The following is a 19381-nucleotide window of genomic DNA, read 5'->3' as shown; positions in this document are numbered from 1 at the left end:
GAAGTGTGAGTGACACGCACCCGTGGCGGCAGTCCTCGAGCCCTGTTGGATCTGCCTGATTTGCCAATACGGGACGCTTCTTACCTGCGCACTTGCGGTTTTCCACATCTCTGTGCCGTGCGCCACTGGCTTCTAGGGCATACTGCATTCTGCCCGTGTGCTGTCCGAGCTGTGAGTCGCCCTCCAGCTCTCGAGCGCGTAACAGCATCAAATTCTGTTGGCATGCATTTAAATCGCGTGGTTCTCATTACTCCGTCGCGCGCTTGGCCGCCAATTAATCATGCATGTATCCTCATTCTCAGGTGAATAGTCGGTTTTCTCCGCCAGTGCAGTTCTCAAAGCTGCACTATACCAGCTGCTGCTATCTGCTCGCCGCTGGCGGTGTTGCGACAGCTGCAAAGACGTGGCCCTGTTCAGCTCCATGTGAGGACAGGGTTCGCACTGCCGGTGATGATTTATTTTTAATAGCGCAAAGCCAGACTGCCCTAAAGAGCTGCTAACACCTTTGTTCTGATCGAGAACTCACCTCATTTTCAAGCATTTCACTCCAGCAAAGCCCAAAACCAGGGAAAAAAAAAAACTTGCACCGACCAGTAACTGCTCCGTTCGTGCTTGGAGGCATTGGAAATTGAACCCCGCATCTGCCGCGTATGAAACCGTTGTTCAGACTATCATATATGCTGACTGCAAAGCTCACCACGCAGGGGATAGAAAAAATAAATAAAAATGATTTGCATTGCCTTTTTTTCTTGCGTGATAGTTAACCCGTGATGTTTCCAGAGAGAGCGCCGTTTGACCGCTTTTTCGTTCATGGTTTATGGAAGTTTAACGTCCAAAGCGACTCAGGCTATGAGGGACGCCGTAGTGGAGGGCTCCGGAAATTTCGACCACCTGGGGTTCTTTAACGTGTAATGACATCGCACAGTACATGGGCCTCTAGAATTTCGCCTCCATCGAAACTCGACCGCCGCTGGCCGGGACCCGCGTTTTTCGGGTTAGTAGCCGAGCGCCATATTCAATGAGCCACGCGGCAGCGACCGCCTTTTGGTTCTGCGTGTTCGTGGGTAAAGGATTACAATATACCGGACTACAATAAGCCGACGCGAACATGCAACATTTTCAATCGTGTCCGAGGTATTGCGAGTGCGAGGTTCCCACTACGACGCGCTGACTATAACAAGTCGCTGTTCTTTGCGGGAAGAAAGCTAAGAAAATGTCATGTTCTTCGTCGTAAGAATCTGTTCAAAATGACGTAAGTATTAATGAGGGAAGCATTTAACGCGTCTCTAAACATTGACTGATGACTCTGGGTGCGCTGTATGCAGTGAACCGTAGTTGCAAAAAAAAAAATTGCAGTTTTGAGGAGCTGCTGTAATATCAGAAGTTGCTTCAGCACACTGTTGTTCTGTTTGGACAGCCCACTATTCTGTAGTTTATTTTCGATCCGTAGACCTAGTTACGAAGAAAAGCGGTGATATTGTACTGATTATATCAATAATGTGATTTAATGTGTGGATGTGGTTCATTGCTGGGTGCCCTTCCCAGACGCCCTCCTGTACTCTCAGAAAGCTGAAGCCTTTGTACTAATTCTATTAGCGATTACCTTAGTAAATACCGTGTAAGCAGTGGGCAGTAATCTAATCGGTATAAGTTTTTTTTTTTAATTTTCTATTCCTTTTTTAAGGATCAGTGTTATGTTGACATTCTTTCACGCGTCAGGTTGAGGTCATGAGACGTTGCATATACAGGGTAAAAAAGTTTTTTCCAGAAAAATGTTTTCACCGTTCTTCAAAAGATCTGCAGCGGTCCCCCGGAGCGACAAATCTTCTGCGCAAAACCATATTACGTCATTTTCCTGACAAAGAAAGTAAATCCATTGCGCCTCACACCTTCCAACCTATCCGCTTCTTCGAAAAATACCGCAAATTCACCCCTGCGGGTAGGAGCTCCTGAGAATACGCCCTCTATCGTCACGTGACTGAGGCAGTCTGAGAGCTCTGTCGCTTGGTGACCCCGTGCTTCTGTGATTTCGCGTGGCTTTCAGGGAACGCAGTGCACTAAACACATCTACACTATGCGACGTGTGTACCTTTCTAGTATAAGAGGCTGTGCTATACACCGTTACACAGGCGCCATGACATGGCTTCTCGGTGGTTAAGACAGTGGCACAGTGGAGGGTGGCTGCAATCAGCACGGGTTGGTGGCCATGGTGGCCCAGGTTGGCCGAAGCTGATTCCAACTCTCAGTGCTGCGAGAAACCGCCCCTACCCCACAGGGGCACGCTAGGCGTGTCGGTGAGTGGCGCCACCGTGGGTTTCCCCAGCTATTGCGCGTCTCATCCATGTTCGAACCGGGGTCCCGCAGGAGCACCTCTGTTGGCCCTTGGGTGTCGGTGTGTGGCGACACCGCGTACTCCGAGCACAACGTGCTTCCTACCTGAGCCCGGGGGGGCCGGCCCACAGGAGCACCGCCGCTGTCAGTCAGCAGCGCGCGGCCGCCGGTGAGTGGGCGCCACCGTGGGTTCGTCCAGCCAACCAGGGGTGCTTCGAGGACTGCGATGGCATGGCAATGATCCTTCGGAGCAGAGACCCCGGTATAGCCGGTATCCGCGGTGGCGCCTTGCCGCCAGGGCGTCACCGCGGGTGCCAAAAAAAATCGTCCCCTTCTGGCTCAGGTTGGGAATGCAACCCACAGGGGCAGCACAGCGTGCACGCCACGGTGCTGTTCGGTGATTAGCGCCACCGTGGGTACCGAGCTGAAGACCCCGTTTCGATTCCGGATGGAAGCGCACTTCGCAGGAGCACTTCGGTTAGCCACCGTTGGTGTCGGTGTCTTGGCGTCACCGCGAACTCCCAGCCAATAAAGATATTTTTGAGGGCTATCTGGATTCATTACTTTTGTTTTTCGTGACGTCACAGCGTCAACCGTTATAGCCAAGCCCTCCCCCAGATCTCGTGAAATCGCATGAAATAGTGTTATCTTATGACAACGATCGAAATGACGCCATCACATAGCCAGTAACATCGGCAGCCAGTCACAATCCGACCTCTGTCAATGTTCTGTTCGCTGAGACTTGAAGTCACTCACCGGCTTTCGAACAACTACTGAGGAAGCTCTCCTTGTAGCTGTCCGACAGGTAGCAGTAGCTAGTAACTGTTTCTCTTTATTTATAACGCAAAGAAACGTCCAAATTTCGATAGAATCAAATCAAGCTTTGTGTCCCTGTTCAACTCGACACTGCAAGGCGCGAGAATAACACATGCAAAGTCGAGAAAAAATCAGGAAAGGTAAAAAGGTAGATGGAAAGTTTTGGGAGAGGGGGCGAATAAAAAAAATGCTAACATGAGCCAGCTATACGGGAGCGATAACAATCTAATAGAAGAGTCCTGACTACGAGATTAAAGTCACTCTCTCTGAGCTCATATTAATTAACCTAATCGCATGAAGTCGAGACACAACATCGTAAAACCGTTGAGTACAACGCGGCGCAAAGATATTAACATAGCATTACGCGCCCGGAAAAGTAATCAGACTAGAGAAGGATGTTTGCAGAGAGATGGAAGACAATGACCCAACATATACAGACCGTGATTAGTACACCTTGTACACGTGGAAAAACTACTTTATTCTAATTCTCTTAACTTTGTAAAATTTAGCTTACCTTTCTCGCCCAATATGCAGGCGTTACCCACCCTGGCTAGCTTGATCAAGGCGCCATCGCATTGAAGTCCAGCAGGCGTTGTTGGAGTTCTGATTAAAGCAGTGGTCCTCGAATTTTCGACAGTATTTACTATATGCAGCGTAATTGCTTTCTTCAGCAAACTTGGCTGTCGCCCTTAAGAGTTCACACCTCGTTTTTGCGAGATGATGTCTGTTGTATTTCGGTCTTCGCAATGATTTGTTTCCATCGTTTGTCGTTTAAATTCATCAAGCTGCTCCCGAGGAACACTTTTTAAAATGTTAACACCCTTTGTTACCCACCGCGGTGGCCCACTAGTTAGGGCGCTCGGCTATGAATGATGAATGAATGAACTTTATTTCCGTCATCATGGGGCCTCACGGTCGGGGTGCAGCAATTAGGAGGGGGTGCCTCCTAGCCGGCTCTCAGCACCGGAGACCGCGGAGAGAGTCTTGTAGTAAGCTGTCTCCCCCTGACGGATGATGAGTCTTTGCTGTACAGGGTCGTGGGTCCGGATCACCTCTTCCCAGATGGCAAGGTCTGGGATCCTTTGTGATTTAGCCCCAGGAGAAACCTGACACTCCCAAATTAAGTGATTTTGCGAAGTCATTCTGTGGCAGCTACTGCAGAGCTCCCCACTGTCTTCATCGCGTAGTATAGAGTACGCAAAGAATTTGCTGACCTGAAGCCTTCTCCATGCTCTGCCCTCCTTTGGAGTGAGTGACCTATCCGGAAGTGAGAATTTTCTTCTATCGAATCTAGGTGTTTCGGTTATTTCTTTATACGTTATGAGAGGGTCTTTATTCCCACTCAGGGGCACTTCCAGAGCAGCTCGGATGTAAAATTCTCGAGCGAAGCTGTGAGCAGCCTCATTTCCCGGAATGCCCCCATAAGCAGGAACCCATATGAGGGAGACCTCTCTGCTTGAGGGGTATCTTCTTAGTAATTTGGCGGCTTGACATGAGACGACGCCCTTACAAAAGTTGTGAACAGCTGCCTTACTGTCAGACAAGATGATCTTGGCTTTGGTACTGACGCATGCTAGGGCAATATCAGCCTCCTCTGCCACTAAGGCATTCCTAGTGTTAATCGATGCCACAATCATTTTCTCCCAATTCCACCAACGGCGTCAATGACGGAGGCGCCACCGGACCCACAGGCTGCGTCGCAGAAGGCTATGTTACCCGGCGGGTCCTGGGCAAGATGGTTCATTATTGTTCGAGCTCTATGTCTTCTCCTTTCTTTATCATGCTCCGGGTGCATGTTCTTAGGTATACTGGCAGTTTTGAGATGCTTCCTTATGTCTAAGGGGATTAGCTCTGCTTAGTATGGGAGTTCACAATACCTGTGCGGAGATCACCAGGGCAGTAAGAGAAGCGCAAATTTGGAGGCTTAGCTCCTCAATAGGAGGCAGGCAGATCCTTAATGACCTAGGGGAGAGCGAGAGGAAACCCCCGTATACTGCAGGGCGCTCGGCTACTGAGCCGCAGTACCCGGGTTCAAACCCGACCGCGGCGGCCGCGTTTCGATGGAGGCGAAACGCAAAGGCGTCCGTGTGGTGCGATGTCAGTGCACGTTGAAGATCCCAGGGTGGTCGGAATTATTCCGGAGACCTCCATTACGGCACCAGTTGGCCTCTTGCTTCTTTCACTCCCACCTTCCCTTACGGCGCGGTTTGGGCGTCCACCGATATACGTAAGACAATTACTGCGCCATTTCCTTTCCTTAAAAAGCAATTTTTCAAATTTTTACCACCGTTTGTTCCTCCTGGCAAGCCGTTTTCACTGCGGTTACGTGTGTAATACAAAGAAGCCAACCCTCTAAACGTACGTGTGGTGATGTGTGCTGCCTCACTAAATGCTGGGGCTAGTATCACTGTAATGGGGACCGAATTCAGAAGACATTTATTTATAGGTAAGATAATTCTATGATCAAGCGACACGTGCTAATCACAACACCAAACTGTTCAAAGCGAAAGGGACCCTTCGGACGCCCACCTAACTGAATTCGGCCCCTTGTTAGCAATTTAAGCCAGCCTTGTCCTGTGTAGGTTGTCCTCTTGTCCCTCGTCTTTTTCGGCTTGTGAAAATTATTCTTCGACATGTCTTACCAATTGGCCCACCATTTAGCCTTGCTTGTTTGCCGGCGCAACCCTTTGGCCTAAAAAACAAAAACAAAAAATAAGCATTCCTAAGCCTTTTAGCATTCCCTCTTCTCCGGAGCGACGGAGTGATTGAGGTGGCTGCGCCTCGCATCACCACGCGGGGCTTCTCGAGACTGTCCACTTCAGGCCGAGCCAACCTCACAGCGTCCTCGTTTGGCTGCAACTGAACGCGGCAGTTTTTTTCTCTGTGCAGATATTGGTGGTGAATGAGGTTTTTCCATAGGCAGACCAGAGACACCCGACAGCGGAGCCCGCCTGTCTCGGAGGAGTTATGGACGTGCAAGGCGATAGGAACACGCACGCCAATCCGTGGTATACGCCTTGATCACTCAGCATGAAATGCAGTAGGGTGCTCATTTAGGCAGTAGGTGTGCTTACCTCCCGGTTTAGTTTTTCGTAACGGAGTTGCCTTATAGGTCCATGTATATTACGATGCTATAAAGGGCCGCGTCGCTTTTGATGGATGCGAAATGCTAGAAATCCGTGTACTATGCGTTGGCAGTACGCGGGTGGTTCAAAATATCCGGAACCCTCCACTAGCTACGGCGTTCCTCATAACCTGAGTCGCTTTGCGACTTCAAACCCCATAAAAAAAAACTCAAAGGATGGTTACGACTATGCAACGCGAGATTCAGCGATAGCTGTCAAGGCGCTTAGTAACGTGACCACTGGTGTAGTGGTCACGTGATGCACCCCTGCACTGGTAGGCTGCTGTCACAGACAGAGCCACCCGGGAGCTTATGCGACCCAGGTTGGCCGGCGCACCCACCGGTTACGCCGACGAGAAAGCCAGGGACGGGCGCCTAACAGCTATCGCTGTATAACATAAAATATGGTATGAAGACGTATGCTTAGAAAGTAGACAGGCACACACGCACGCAAACACTCAATCACACACAAGTTCGTGCTTGTGGATTCACGAAAGTCGGTTGCGTTGACCTTCACTGGGGAAAACTTTTTGTCCTAACAACGAATGGCACATACCCGCTCTGGAAGAAAAGGTGAAGAAGGTCGGCAAGTAGTTCTTTATAGTCGGCCGGGGTCCGGCCTTAACGTCGGCAATAAATGTCTCACTGATAGAAACCTATAACTGCAAGTAAACAGCCCTTGTGAGTAATTCTGAGTCTTATTCTGGGCATATGCTTTCTAGAAAAATGCCAGTGTGTTGGTAGCACTTAGGCGTACCTGACCATGCATATTGCACTACCTTTTCACATTATTGAATAATTTTGGCTAGGTGTGAAGTAGTGTGTAGATGAGTGAGTGAGTGTGAGTGAGCGGATGAATGAGAGTGAGTGAGTGGGTGAGTGAGAAGGAGTGAGTGGGTGAGTGTGAGTTAGTGGTGAGTGTGAGTGGGTGAGTGAGTGAGTGAGAATGAGAGAACGAGTGAGTGAGTGGGTGAGTGAGTGAGCGGGTGAGTGTGAGTGAGTGGGTGAGTGAGTGAGAGTGAGTGAGTGGGTGAATGACAGTGAGTGAGTGAGTGTGAGTGAGTGAGTGAATGAGTGAGTGTGAGTAAGTGGGTGAGTGTGAGTGAGTGGGTGTGAGTGAGCGGGTGAGTGAGAGTGAGTGAGTGTGAGTGAGTGAGTGGGTGAGTGTGAGTGAGTGGGTGAGTGTGAGTGAGTGAAGCGTGCCCGCTCTGCATGGCGCCCTTCTCTCCGCCGCGCAGGCCAGACGAGGCTGCTATGTGGCGACACGGGTGTCGAGCCCCACCGGCCCGAGGAAGAGGTCTACCTGGTGGAGGCCGGCAAGCGCTACGGCTGGGAGGACGTCAACCGGGCGCCCTGCCTCGGCGCCTGCGTCCACAGCGTCCGCGGTAGGAGCACCATACTCTCTCGGAGGACCGCTATAACAGCTATTTAGGCTACGAGGCCACGCAGACTTGAGCCGCATCATAAGAGGGAGAAAATACAGCGGTAAAAGACGAGTCACAAAAGAACGAGACACCTTTTTACAGCTTTTCAACAAGAAGCGCTAATACCAGTCAGCCGAAGTTTGCTTCCAATTGTCAGTTGACATGGGAGTGCTAGACGGATCACTCAATTGTCATACTAGCTCCGCGTTTACACGTAAAGCCTCCTCCACAAAGTAACTGAAGATATTGATGAGGAGTGGTTTTAGGGCTTTCTTGAGCAGGTACCCCATGAAAGAGTTGTAGTGCAGAGTTCATTCCAAGCCTGATGAGCTCCGCTGTTTGTTGTCCACAGTTTTCGAGCCGAAAATTTTCGCAAAGTATCGCACTGTAGCACTTTTGAGGCCTCACCAAAGATGGAAAGAATGCACCTATAGGAAGTGGCTACTGGTATTCGCATAATTTTCAGTACGATCACTGCTTAATAATGCAATTAGTAAGTCGCTCATTGCACCTGGGCTACTTTGACGGCCTATTTAAGAAGTGGTAGATAACGAGATATACACTTGATTTCTGTCTTTTTTTTTTCAGGTCGACAGTCCACCACGGGCACCCTTGTCGAATTTTTGTCTACTTTTCCTATTTTTATTTTTCCCGGCGCTCTTCTGGTCGAAAGAAACTCGCTTAGTTTAGCACCTACCCTGCGTTAATAAACTCGGTTTGTATAGCGTGCCAGAACTTGCTTAGATTAACTTGAACGCATTTACATTAGGAATGAACTCAGTGCTTTCAAATCTGCAATCTAAATGTGTTTAATGCCTTCAAAATGCGTTCAGAAACTCCGTGTTGGAGAAACTCCGTGTTGGAGAAACTCCGTCTTGGAGAAACTCCGCGCTTGAGAAGCAATCGAAATGAATTCAGTGCTTTCCAAATTCAAGTTCATTAACTGTGGTATCGGGATAGCCTACGAAAGCCATACCGGTCTTGTTCGTCTTATATTGCACCATAACTGCAGCATGTTTATCAGGGCAGTGTATAAAGGGTTTCAGGTCGTCAAACAAGTATCACCAAAATCACTTTCGTTGAGAATCAACACCCAATGAAACAAAAAAAATCCAGCCGTGTTCTCTAAGCGGTATGTGTAGTTGAACCTTTGTTTTCAGAACACGCATGCTGTCGCAGTCACGTATGCACACAAAGACGCGCGCGCAAACACACACACACACACACACACACACACACACACACACACACACACACACACACACACACACACACACACACACACACACACACACACACACGCACGCGCACACACACACACACACACACACACACACACACACACACACACACACACACACACACACACACACACACACACACACACACACACACACACACACACACACACACACACACACACACACACACACACACACACACACACACACACACACACACACACCCGCGCGCGCGCGCACACATACACACGCACACGCACGCGCGCGCGCGTATTTTCTTTGTATCAGTGACGTTCCGTGGTCGATATATCAAGGTGTACAGAAACAAGACAAAAAAGAGCAAAACAGAGGAGCCAAGTAAGAATCAACGCTCCCAACATTGTCACGCGACCAAACACTTTTCTGTTTACCCAGAACAGTGTTATGGGTCAGCCTGATTTCCACTGATGCTAGCAATTAACTCTCTGTCCGACCGCAATCGCCTCTCTACATCCATACAGATCCATTGTTTCCAGTGCCAGTGCTGCGTATATTACGAAAGATATTAGAAACGGTGTCAGCCCGAGTTTCCCAGAAATGTATTCGAATCGAGGTCGATAAACCTAACATCCTCCCTCCCCACCATCCTGTTGCGCATCAGCTCCGTCACATCGATGATCAGACGGGCGAAAACATTTCACCTCCTTCTCTAACAAACTTATCGCCGCGCAGTTCTTTATCCGTCCCACTTCTTTCCTCGTTGTTTTATGCCGAAGCCGCGTCGCTTCCGAGAAATCGAACACTTAACCGTATTTTCCATCGATCGCGTGACGCCACAGTGCTCGCCGCACCTGTATCGCGAGAGTGTTTTCGAGCTTCATGCGCGTTCGGGTTCTTTCCATCCACGCACGGACTGCGAGTCCAAAAGTAAAGCGAAACAAAGCGATGCAAACCGAAAACAAGAAACGGCCGAATCAAACTTTCCAGACACATGCGACTATCTGCACACTCGGAATAAATAAACGCCCGCGCCCTCTCCCGTTGGCTAGTGTACACTGCGAGCAGGGCGTCTTGTTTTGACGGGGGCGCAGTCCAGCGACGCACTGTGACGCACTGCACGCGAACACTCGTGCTCGGCGGACGGCAATCTCGTTATCGTCCATGCAGGATCGAGAGCCGAGCACCACTCGACTCGGAGGATCAGGGGATGCGACCATGGAGGCTGTGGCGAGAGAGACAGGGGGGGGGGGGGGGGGGGGCAATGTGGAGGGCGTGTTTTGAGAAGGGACAAGTGGTGTGCGTGTGTGTGTGGGGGGGGGGGGGGGCATCGAAGAGTGGCCCACTTTTTATGAGAGGCCAGAAGCGGAAGGTTGCCGGGGCGGCAGCGCGTGCTTGATCGGCGGCCCTTTATCACCGCACGCTCCTGTTCCTCCTCACTCTCTTCCTCAGATGGCGCCGGCCTGGTGGTCGCCGCTGCCGACAGCGCCCCCGTGTTCCGCTACACCAAGAGCGGCGGCCAGGCCATCGTCGGGGGCATCGTGTACGGGGGCAGGGCGCTGCCCCGCCTGCGTGCGAAGTTCCTCTACGCAGACTTCGTGCACGGGTGAGGAGGGGCGATGCGGGGCGCCGACGCCGAAACCAGACTGCGGATCACTCACAAATACAAGCTGAGAACGCACCGAAGCGACTCAAGCCGCGTTTACATCAGTGCGACTCCGTAGACTCCAGTCCACTTTTTGAGGGAAAGTTCAGAAACGTCGCTCGAAGAGAGTAGAGGACGAGTCACGGCTTTCCTTCTCAAAACCTGCTCTTTCCCTCAAAAGGTTGACCGGAGGACTTCTGTCGCATTCATGTAACCGTGGCTTCGGTCAACTCGCTGTCAGGATTCAGTGGTTGAGAATGGCGGGATTGGGAATTTCTGGAAGGATGCTATAGGAAACTCTTTGTGGAAAGGGGGATGTTGCGGGAAGGGAGCAAAATGGAGAAGAAAGAAATATACAAATATAGGAGCAGTGCAAGGGTCGTGTCAGAAATAAAAAAGGAGGGGAGGAAGATGGGGGCTAATTGTTTTAATGACAGTTAACTGGCTGATATGTTGTTTGTCAGTTTCTCTCCGTCCGTTGTCTTGGCACTGTTAAAACAATAAGGCAGTAGGCAAGCTGCTTTTGAAGAGGCAAATAAGCGGTTGAGTATAAATCACTGCTGGTCTAAAACTCAGAGCAGCAAGGCAGCATTTGCTTTCGGCATAAAAGCGTGAAACCGTCGCAATTTTTTTGGCGTCCACGCCGCCATGTCAAACTGCTGTTACTTGCAAGTCGCACTGTACAATCAAGTCCTCGTCTTATCGCACTATGGCGCTTTTAATTAAAAGCCTCATCGGGAAACAAATGCGGCTGGTCATAAAGTTCTCCCATTGGCTGGAGGAAGTGATGTGAGCAGGGCGGATAACTCCCACTGGCTGGAAGGAAATGAAGGCGCTATAGCGGAAGTGAGGTCACTTCTGGTAAAAGTGCCAGCCGCTTCGAATGCTACCGCATTGCCAACACTTAGTGTAATTAGGTGCACCTGTAAATGTTTTGCATACTGATTGGTCATCAGTGATTGCACCTAGAGGTTTCTAATAAAAACAATCAAAATTTAGGGTATTCCTTTTCCTGATATCCCTGCAGTGAAATCTCCGTGACGTTGTCCTTCCCGCTCCCCATTCCGTTTTATTTTTTTTTACTACAGATACCTGAAGGGCTCTTGGGTGAGGGCTTTACATGAGGGGTGAAGGGCACGGGAGACCGCACGGAGTCGCAGCGATCTTTACAGCTCATGTGTCAACTTCAAAGGCAGCTTCCGAAGTCCTGTGCAAGCGCGGAGTAGCAAGAACAGCCACAAAAACGAAACAGCTAGCCACTTACTAACGAAAGAAGGTTCACCGTGACTGTGATACCGATGCCAAAAAAACATCATCTAAGTGAAGTAACGGTTCTTCCAAGGCTCGACTATAGCGAGGCTCAAAAACCCGTTAAGACCTTACGATCAGGTCTTTTGTCCTCATCCCGTAGACGTATCAACAAAGCAGCAAAGAATTCCGTTAATTTTAAAATTCATGTGAGGAGCTTCAGCAGGCGTGTTAGAATGAATCGGAGTCGCATCAGGAAAACCTACAGCCTTTATCAGCAAAGCGTAGATGAAAGCATAGGGACACCTGTCTTAACTGTGCCCTACGTCTCGTTATAGATCTCCTGCGTCCCAAATCTCTTGAAGGTGAAGTTGTATGATCGGAAAACTTTATTAACAGCAAAATAAAATTGTTGGATGAATTCTCGTTCCCGCCGCTCCGAGAGTTAGGGCTTTCCCGGGTGCTACAAGGGCCCCAGTAGACGTCCCAGGAGCAAACCCGGACCTTCGGCACTTTTTACTTTTGACAGAGGCTGTGCGCACTGTGCAGGAGCAGTTTATGTCACTGCCAGCTGCGCTGTAAGCATGCAGTTTTAATGTGATTGCATTAATAACTTCATCATCATCATCATCAGCCCGACTACACCCACTGCAGGCCACGTGCCAACTGCCAACCATGGCAGGGGGCAGACCGTGTGCGGGAAGAATTCTGGAAGAGCAACCTGGGTCTCACAAGCCCCACCAGCTTCATCTCGCATAGGCATCAACAGCTTCGAATTAATGCTGTCACATTGCCAACACCTAACGTAATGACATGTGCCTGTGATCTTTTTCCAGCATTCTTTAGTTCCTAACTGAGGTCCAAGCAGACCTCATAATGGGACCTCATAATGGGACCTCATAAGTTTCCTTGATTTCTTTACTTCTTTTTCTGCGAAGCGCCGATTTTCGAGGCGTCGCTGTCCACGCAGGTCTCTACACGCACTGGAAGAAGTGGCTGGCCAGAGTGTGTGGGTCTCTGAAGACATCTGCCTCAAAGCATGTGACGGTCAGCCAAACAGCCTGGAATCCTTCTACGTGCTCGCAATAGGAACCGACGCTAACGGTAGGGGGCACGCTTAAGGGGTCGCTACATATATACGTTCTATTTTATTCTTTCGTTCATCTATAAGCACGCATGTACACTGTTTGTCCGTATATATGTCTCGCTTCATTCCTCGATCAGATACGAAAAAACGCTGAAGGTCATGCTGTCTCTGCTCTGGGCTTTGCTTCGCGTCATCGCAGATGAGCCGCTGATACTGACCACCACGGACCTGAGAAACGACGCCCCGAAAGGAGCCGTCTACCGACTGACGGGCGCCGACTGTGGGAAGCGGCGGGAGCTCTCTTCTTCTCAAGGTCGGGGGAATTCCGTCCTTAAGACTATAGCGTCTGCGTTGTCTGTCTTGTCGGCTTTCCTGAGATATGCATCGACTTGCGTGCGAATGTGCGCCCGTCTTGACACAGAAAACGATGAGAACAAGTTGGTCCAGCGGGACGGTTCCCTGAGTCACTCACTGCGTCCTCCGACGTCACCTCGGTGCAAGGACGAGTTCCACGGGCCAGGACCTCGAGTATTGCCACAGCACGAAGACGCGGATTGTGAATCGTGTGAACACTGCACTACCGTGCAGCAGAATGCAAAGCTGAGAAGACAGTGTGAACAGGAGCTAGATGATACTAAAGGCAGCGTCTCTTAAACAGCAGAACCAAATACGTTATATAACTGTGGACGCATGTTTATTTGTTCACATGCATGCGTGTTAGCTCCAGTACGATGCGGCAATATTTCGCTTCTCCCCAATCGTCAAGTTTCGTGGACGAGTCGTAAACCTCCATGTTTGACCGATCGATCTATAGTCGGAGACCACTCAAGAACGAATCAGCAGGACCCTGTAAGGATGCCATCCAGCCAACGGCGTCGACCGATTTTCCTGGTGACGCGGTTAATACGATTTAGGCGTAATTAGTCCCCTTTGATCTGCCGCCTCCTGAAGTGTCATGCCAGCAAGTCCAAGGGGATTAACCATGATGTCTTCAGAATCAGTCGATGCCATTGGCGGAAGGGGGGGGGGGGGGGGGGGGCTTCCTTCTTGGGGCATTTGCCGCTTCGTTCTTGAGTTGTAACGGACTATACTAGTCTTCGCAATTGAAAAAAAAAGAGTAGAATGGCAACGTGGGGAGGTTAAACAACGCCGCCTAGGCACCTTACAGCAGGAAAGGAGGATGAAGGCAATGAAAGAGAGGGAGAGAGAGATGAGTCGGTTGTGCAGAATGTACTATCATGAGCACTATGAGCAGGGACACGGGAGCGCGTCTCGGATAGCTTCGAACCCTGCTTGTATAGCGACACTTGGCGGCTGCCAAGGGAGGTGCGTTCTTATATTTCACAGAAGCAGACAACGTAGCAGAACCCTTTCCACAATGTTGCAAAAGGCGGCCGCCATATATTGCCATAAGGAAGGTTTGAGGCTATCTGACACGCGCTCCCGTGTTCCTGCTCATACTGCTCATGATAGTGCAGCCCTTGTCAAAAGTAAGGTGCCCAAGTGTTTGCTTCTAAGCCGCGTTTAAGATTTCCTGTTGCATCCGTGGAAGCCTTATTAACTTTCGGTGTGGTGCAGACTTGAGTTCCTCTCGTCTTCAACACATTTAGAACGCTAGCAATGCATTACGATCTACACAGCGCGGCTCAGAAGCGAACTGCTAGGGCTCCAAAATTTTGGCAAGCGCTGAATGGTAAGGTTGTAATAGGTGACTGCTTTGTCTTTGTGTGTGATATGTTTATTTTTGGTTTTCGAAGAGTTCGGTTCGTAAACGTCATGAACACAAGTTAGCGGTCTGTATCCGGCCGCATTTTGGAGAAGTGTAAATGAAAAAAAAAAGCACTAGAGTGCTAATACAACCTTTGTCCGTAAAATTCTGAGACTGAGTCCGTTAAAAAATGTGTTATCACTGAAATCATTTGTGCAGCACCCCTTCGAAATAGTCTCCCTTGCAGTCTATACAAAGCTTCCACCGCTTCTTGAGGTCTTGAAAACAACAGGAAAACACTTCTTTTGGCAGGGCTGTCAGCTCCTTCGTCGTGGCGTCTTAAATGGCCTCCACGCTCCCCATCCAGCGACCTTTTAGGGTTCTCTTCACACAGGCAAACAGGAAAAAATCGCATGGGGAGAGGTCAGGCGAGTATGGCGGATGGGGAAGTCAATAATGCTGTGCTTGGCGAGAAGTTTTGTCACGCTGAGAGCAGTGTGCGGCCTTGCGTTATCGGGGAGAAGGCTCCATTGTCCAGATGTCCAAAAGTCAGGGCGACGGCGTCGCAGTGCATCACGCATGTGTCGGAGCGCGCGGATATAAAACTCATGATTCACCGTCTGCCCTTGTGGGACGAACTCGTGGTGTATGACACCTCTGGCATCGAAAAAAACTATCAGCATCGTCTTTGTTTTGGTCTTCTGTCGCCGCACCTATCTCGACGCCGGAGAGCTTGTGGACCGCCATTCGGCGCTCAGCTTCTTGGTTGGGGATCGTATAGAAAACACCATGTTTCGTCTTCAGCAATGATGGTGTCGACGAATGCAGAATCCTTCTCTGCGTCGGAGAGCAAATCAGCGCTCACTGATGTCCGCGTGTCCTTCTGATCCTGTGTGAGGGAGTGCGGCACAAGTCTGGCATTCAGCTTTCGTTTCCCCAAGTTCTGACGCAAAATTTGGTGGCATGTTTTCTTACTAATGTCGATAGCATCTGATAGCATGCGGACTGCAATGGTGCGGTCTTGCTGTACGATTTCCCTGATCCGAGCCACGTTGTTTTCATTCAGTGAGGTTGAAGGGCGCCCCTGCCTTGTGTCGTCTTCCACCGACGTTCTCCCCGAAACGAACCTCTTCTGCCACCCGAAAACTCGCGCCCGCGATAATGTCTCGTTGCCGTAAGCGTCACGAAGGAGCTCGTACGTCTGTGTGGCCGTCTTGCCAAGCTTCACACAGAATTTTTTATTTACACGCTGTTCGAGGTGGACGTCCATCTCTCCACATTTACTCACAGTAGAATGCGCAGAGAACTAGTGACAACTTATTTTTCTACGTGTAGTGCCATCTAGAGGCTGCCACAGCAATTAACATAAATAGCTCAGGTTAGCCCGAAAAGATGGTGCTACACATACGCACCAACATTAGTTTTTTGGAGTCATTTCTAGCGAAGAAAATAAATCAGTCTCGAAACATTACGGACAAAGGCTGGATTTGAATGCGAATAGGCAACCTAAGGAGGTCGGAGCCTTCCACTACTCAGTGCCTCGTGAAAATAGTCTTGACATGGAAAAGTTCTTAACTATGAGTAGTTTAAAGCTCTCCGCGTATGTAGGACTGCGTTTCTTGTTCTTGACCCAGGAATTGAATGACAGCACGTTTTTTTGCACTCGGTATTCATTCTTTACGTTCGTTGAGGAAAACGATTATTTTCCACGTGTGTAGAGGAAGACTCACTCCGCGTACGTGTGGAGTTCGGATTCTCTTGTGACTTAACAGAACCCCAGAGTACCGCGCTTGACAGCAGAGTTTTTCTGGCTACATGTGCAGCCGCTTTGGATGAGCCAGTACCTCACGTTACTTCCACAAATTTGTCTCAAATCGCTTCAAACACTTAAAGCGAGAACTGAGATTTTTCGAAAAACAAGTTATCCGCGAAATCCAATGACTTTCTCTTCATGGGACTGATGATGTGACTGAGCAGGGGTCTAAAACCGAGGGGGAAATCACCCGTGACTCGCCGCTGTGCAGACGATAAAAACACCTCTATAACATTTTCGAACGGATGCAAGTCTTTATTAGTTTCTCAGAGCAAGTTGGAGAGTATCGATAACCATGTATTTCTCATCCGCTGCGCTGGCTCAGCGGCCATGGCTTTCGGCAGCTGAGCTCAAGGTAACGAGATCGAATTCCAGCCGCTGCAGACCCCGCCACGTGTGTGTACTTGTGCGTGCAAGCGCGTTTGTGTGTGTGACTACCGGAGATGCGTTCGCCACAGTCATTGATTAGATTGTGCACATGCAGCCGCAAGTGATAATCTCTCTGTATTGTGCATGATGCCTGCGTATTAGAGCATTTGAAATCAATTAAGATTTCTCGTCACACCAGAGCAATGCGAATCTGGACGCAAACTTATGTCAGAGCCTTTTATTTTTATTTTACGCGGTGATACAAGAAACCATTTTCCCTTCCTCTCCGACTAGCCACCTTTTTATTTATTTATTTATTTATTTATTCACTTATTTATTTATTTATTTATTTATTTATCTACGTATATCATGCAACACTGCATGACTGAACAAACAGTGCACACAGAGGGCACGGCATCAGAGCAGCAACTGGTATAGCAATCCGCTTATAAGAAAACGCTCAATGTCCAACACAATGAGCAGACGACGCGCGGGCTCCGTCTATTAACGGCAACAAATTCTTCCACTTCAAATACGAATAAGTGCTGTTGGCAGCTCGTACCGGGGCGAGCGCCCAGAGCTCCATGCTATAGTGCGCGTATCGTGCCCATTCACGTGATCCATTGCTTATTTATCGAATCGCAGGCGCCAGCCACGCGGCGGGGGACGACGGCTTGGCACCGGTCATACTGGCGGCGGTGATGGCACTGGTCAAAACGTCCACGGCTCCCTAGAGCACCGCTCCTGGAGGTCCGCCAAAACGCCCGCGTTATCGCGACCCTGAATGTCTTTGTATACACGCAACGATACACTCTTGCGATACACCCCTCTCTACACGTCATGCGAGATGCGTTATGGAGGGGGCTAGCTGCTCGAGGTCGACGCGTGGACGAGCGCCTTGCCGTCGCCACCTGTGGTTTCGTTAGCGTTGCGTCAGCGGTATATTTTCTTTTCTATGCACGTTCGACACGCCTTCTTCGTCTTCAGTCACAACGTGTTATGAGTGTTATCGATAAGCGTAATCTGGCCTTGAGATGTTTGTCACGTGCTCTCATTGTCATACCGAGCACACAAGGGAGTGCTCTCCTTGCTGCCGCCAATGCACGACGTTTAAGTGTTCGAGTGCGTTTTCAGTAGAATTGGGAGTTGCTTGCGTCACCTCAGCTACACCTGTGTCACGACCTACGCTTTTTACTCAACGTTTCTAATCTACCCTTTGATTTCCCTTGCTCGGTCGGCGACGTGGCTGATAACAGTTGAGAGCTCGATCCAAACAAGCCAGTCGCTTATTCGCAGAGGAAATGCACATCTAACCGCGAACGGTCACGTTGGCTTTGCAGCTGCGACATTTAGTTGCTGGTTGCTTGCGAGGACTACGCGCTTAAGCTGAGCAGCGACGCACATCGTGCACGAACGAACAAACATTGTGCCCGAAGAAAGTGCGCGACGTTATCGCTGCATTCTTCTGCGATTCGTTTTGAGCCCATTTCTGCGAATGCAGCTGCGCGGAACATTCTTGATAACAGCAAAACACTCCGAACAATGATGCTTGAGAATAATATATAATGGCTCTGCTATTGCGAGGCCTTTGGTGCGTGCCGCAGGGTGCATTCTTCGCAAGATGGCGGTAGTAACGCACGAACCGTCACATGCTAGCACTCACGCTCAATAAACGATGATGATGACGAATTTTTATGGCGCAAGGGCGTCTGTGGCCAAAGAACGCGTGACACAAGGTTTTTTTCTTCTACTCAAAGTGGGGCCGAAGACCCATTTCCCAAGCATTTCACCGTAAAGAAGCTGAGCACCAGAACAGGGGAAAGCTTGTATCCATTGTATCACCGGTGGGTACCCGGTGGCACTGAGGATCGAACCCCGCACCTCCCGCATGCGAGGCGGATGCTCAAACGATTATGCCGCCACCGCGGTCCGCTCATAAACGAGGCGCTGGTAAACAATACAGCAAGGCTCCGGAACTGGTATACAAAAAATAATTGGGGAATCGCCTAGAGCAAGAATTTTTCGCGAGTGATCTGTGCCGTTGAAGTGATCAGCGTTCAAGGCTTCCCACTCCAGTCGCCATTCCTCTGTATCTCATTGGAGGCACTGCGTGCTGCTTGTGGAACTGCGCCCATTGAAGGCACTTCATATACACAACCAGAATCAAGGTTAAAAAAAAGTAAACTGGTGCAGATTATGAGAATGATACTAAAAAACTAAAAATAGATACTAAAAAAAGACACGCGCCCTTTTAACCTTTTGTAGGACGATGGGACATATACGTCCCACTTTTCTCACCGCACTAGAGATCTCGTAGGAGGCAGTGGGACACAGGAGTCCCACTTATGCTGTGCTGCCACCTATCTTATGTTTCAATACCCTGCTTAAAAATGGTTTCAGCTGCGGCCACTAGATCAGATAATGGGTCGTGACATTGAAGCTTCGTTCTTTTGTCGAACACGTTGCAAGTCTTTGGCTATATGCGATTTGATAAAAACAAAATCAAAATGCCCGTTAAGTGATTCATTTTTTTTCTGAATAGAGATGAACAACTCTAGATCACAACGTGCACTTGTTTTGAAGATTTGAAATGACAAGT

General features: G+C 49.5%; 1 protein-coding gene across 1 annotated transcript in view; it reads left to right on the top strand.

Annotated features, from left to right (window-relative positions):
* LOC144129948 (HHIP-like protein 1) overlaps positions 1-17516 on the top strand; it is a 45819-nt gene extending 28303 nt beyond the window's left edge. The window contains exons 4-9 of the mRNA XM_077664004.1: positions 7520-7626; positions 10285-10303; positions 10399-10518; positions 12776-12909; positions 13092-13205; positions 17428-17516. Of these exons, the coding sequence (XP_077520130.1) occupies positions 7520-7626; positions 10285-10303; positions 10399-10518; positions 12776-12909; positions 13092-13205; positions 17428-17516 (583 nt within the window). The remainder of the gene's footprint in view (positions 1-7519; positions 7627-10284; positions 10304-10398; positions 10519-12775; positions 12910-13091; positions 13206-17427) is intronic.
* The last annotated feature ends 1865 nt before the right edge of the window (positions 17517-19381 follow it).

Source organism: Amblyomma americanum, chromosome 4 (assembly GCF_052857255.1).
Source record: "Amblyomma americanum isolate KBUSLIRL-KWMA chromosome 4, ASM5285725v1, whole genome shotgun sequence".
In the NCBI taxonomy this organism is placed as follows: domain Eukaryota; kingdom Metazoa; phylum Arthropoda; class Arachnida; order Ixodida; family Ixodidae; genus Amblyomma; species Amblyomma americanum.
This window is presented reverse-complemented; position numbering and strand designations above follow the sequence as displayed.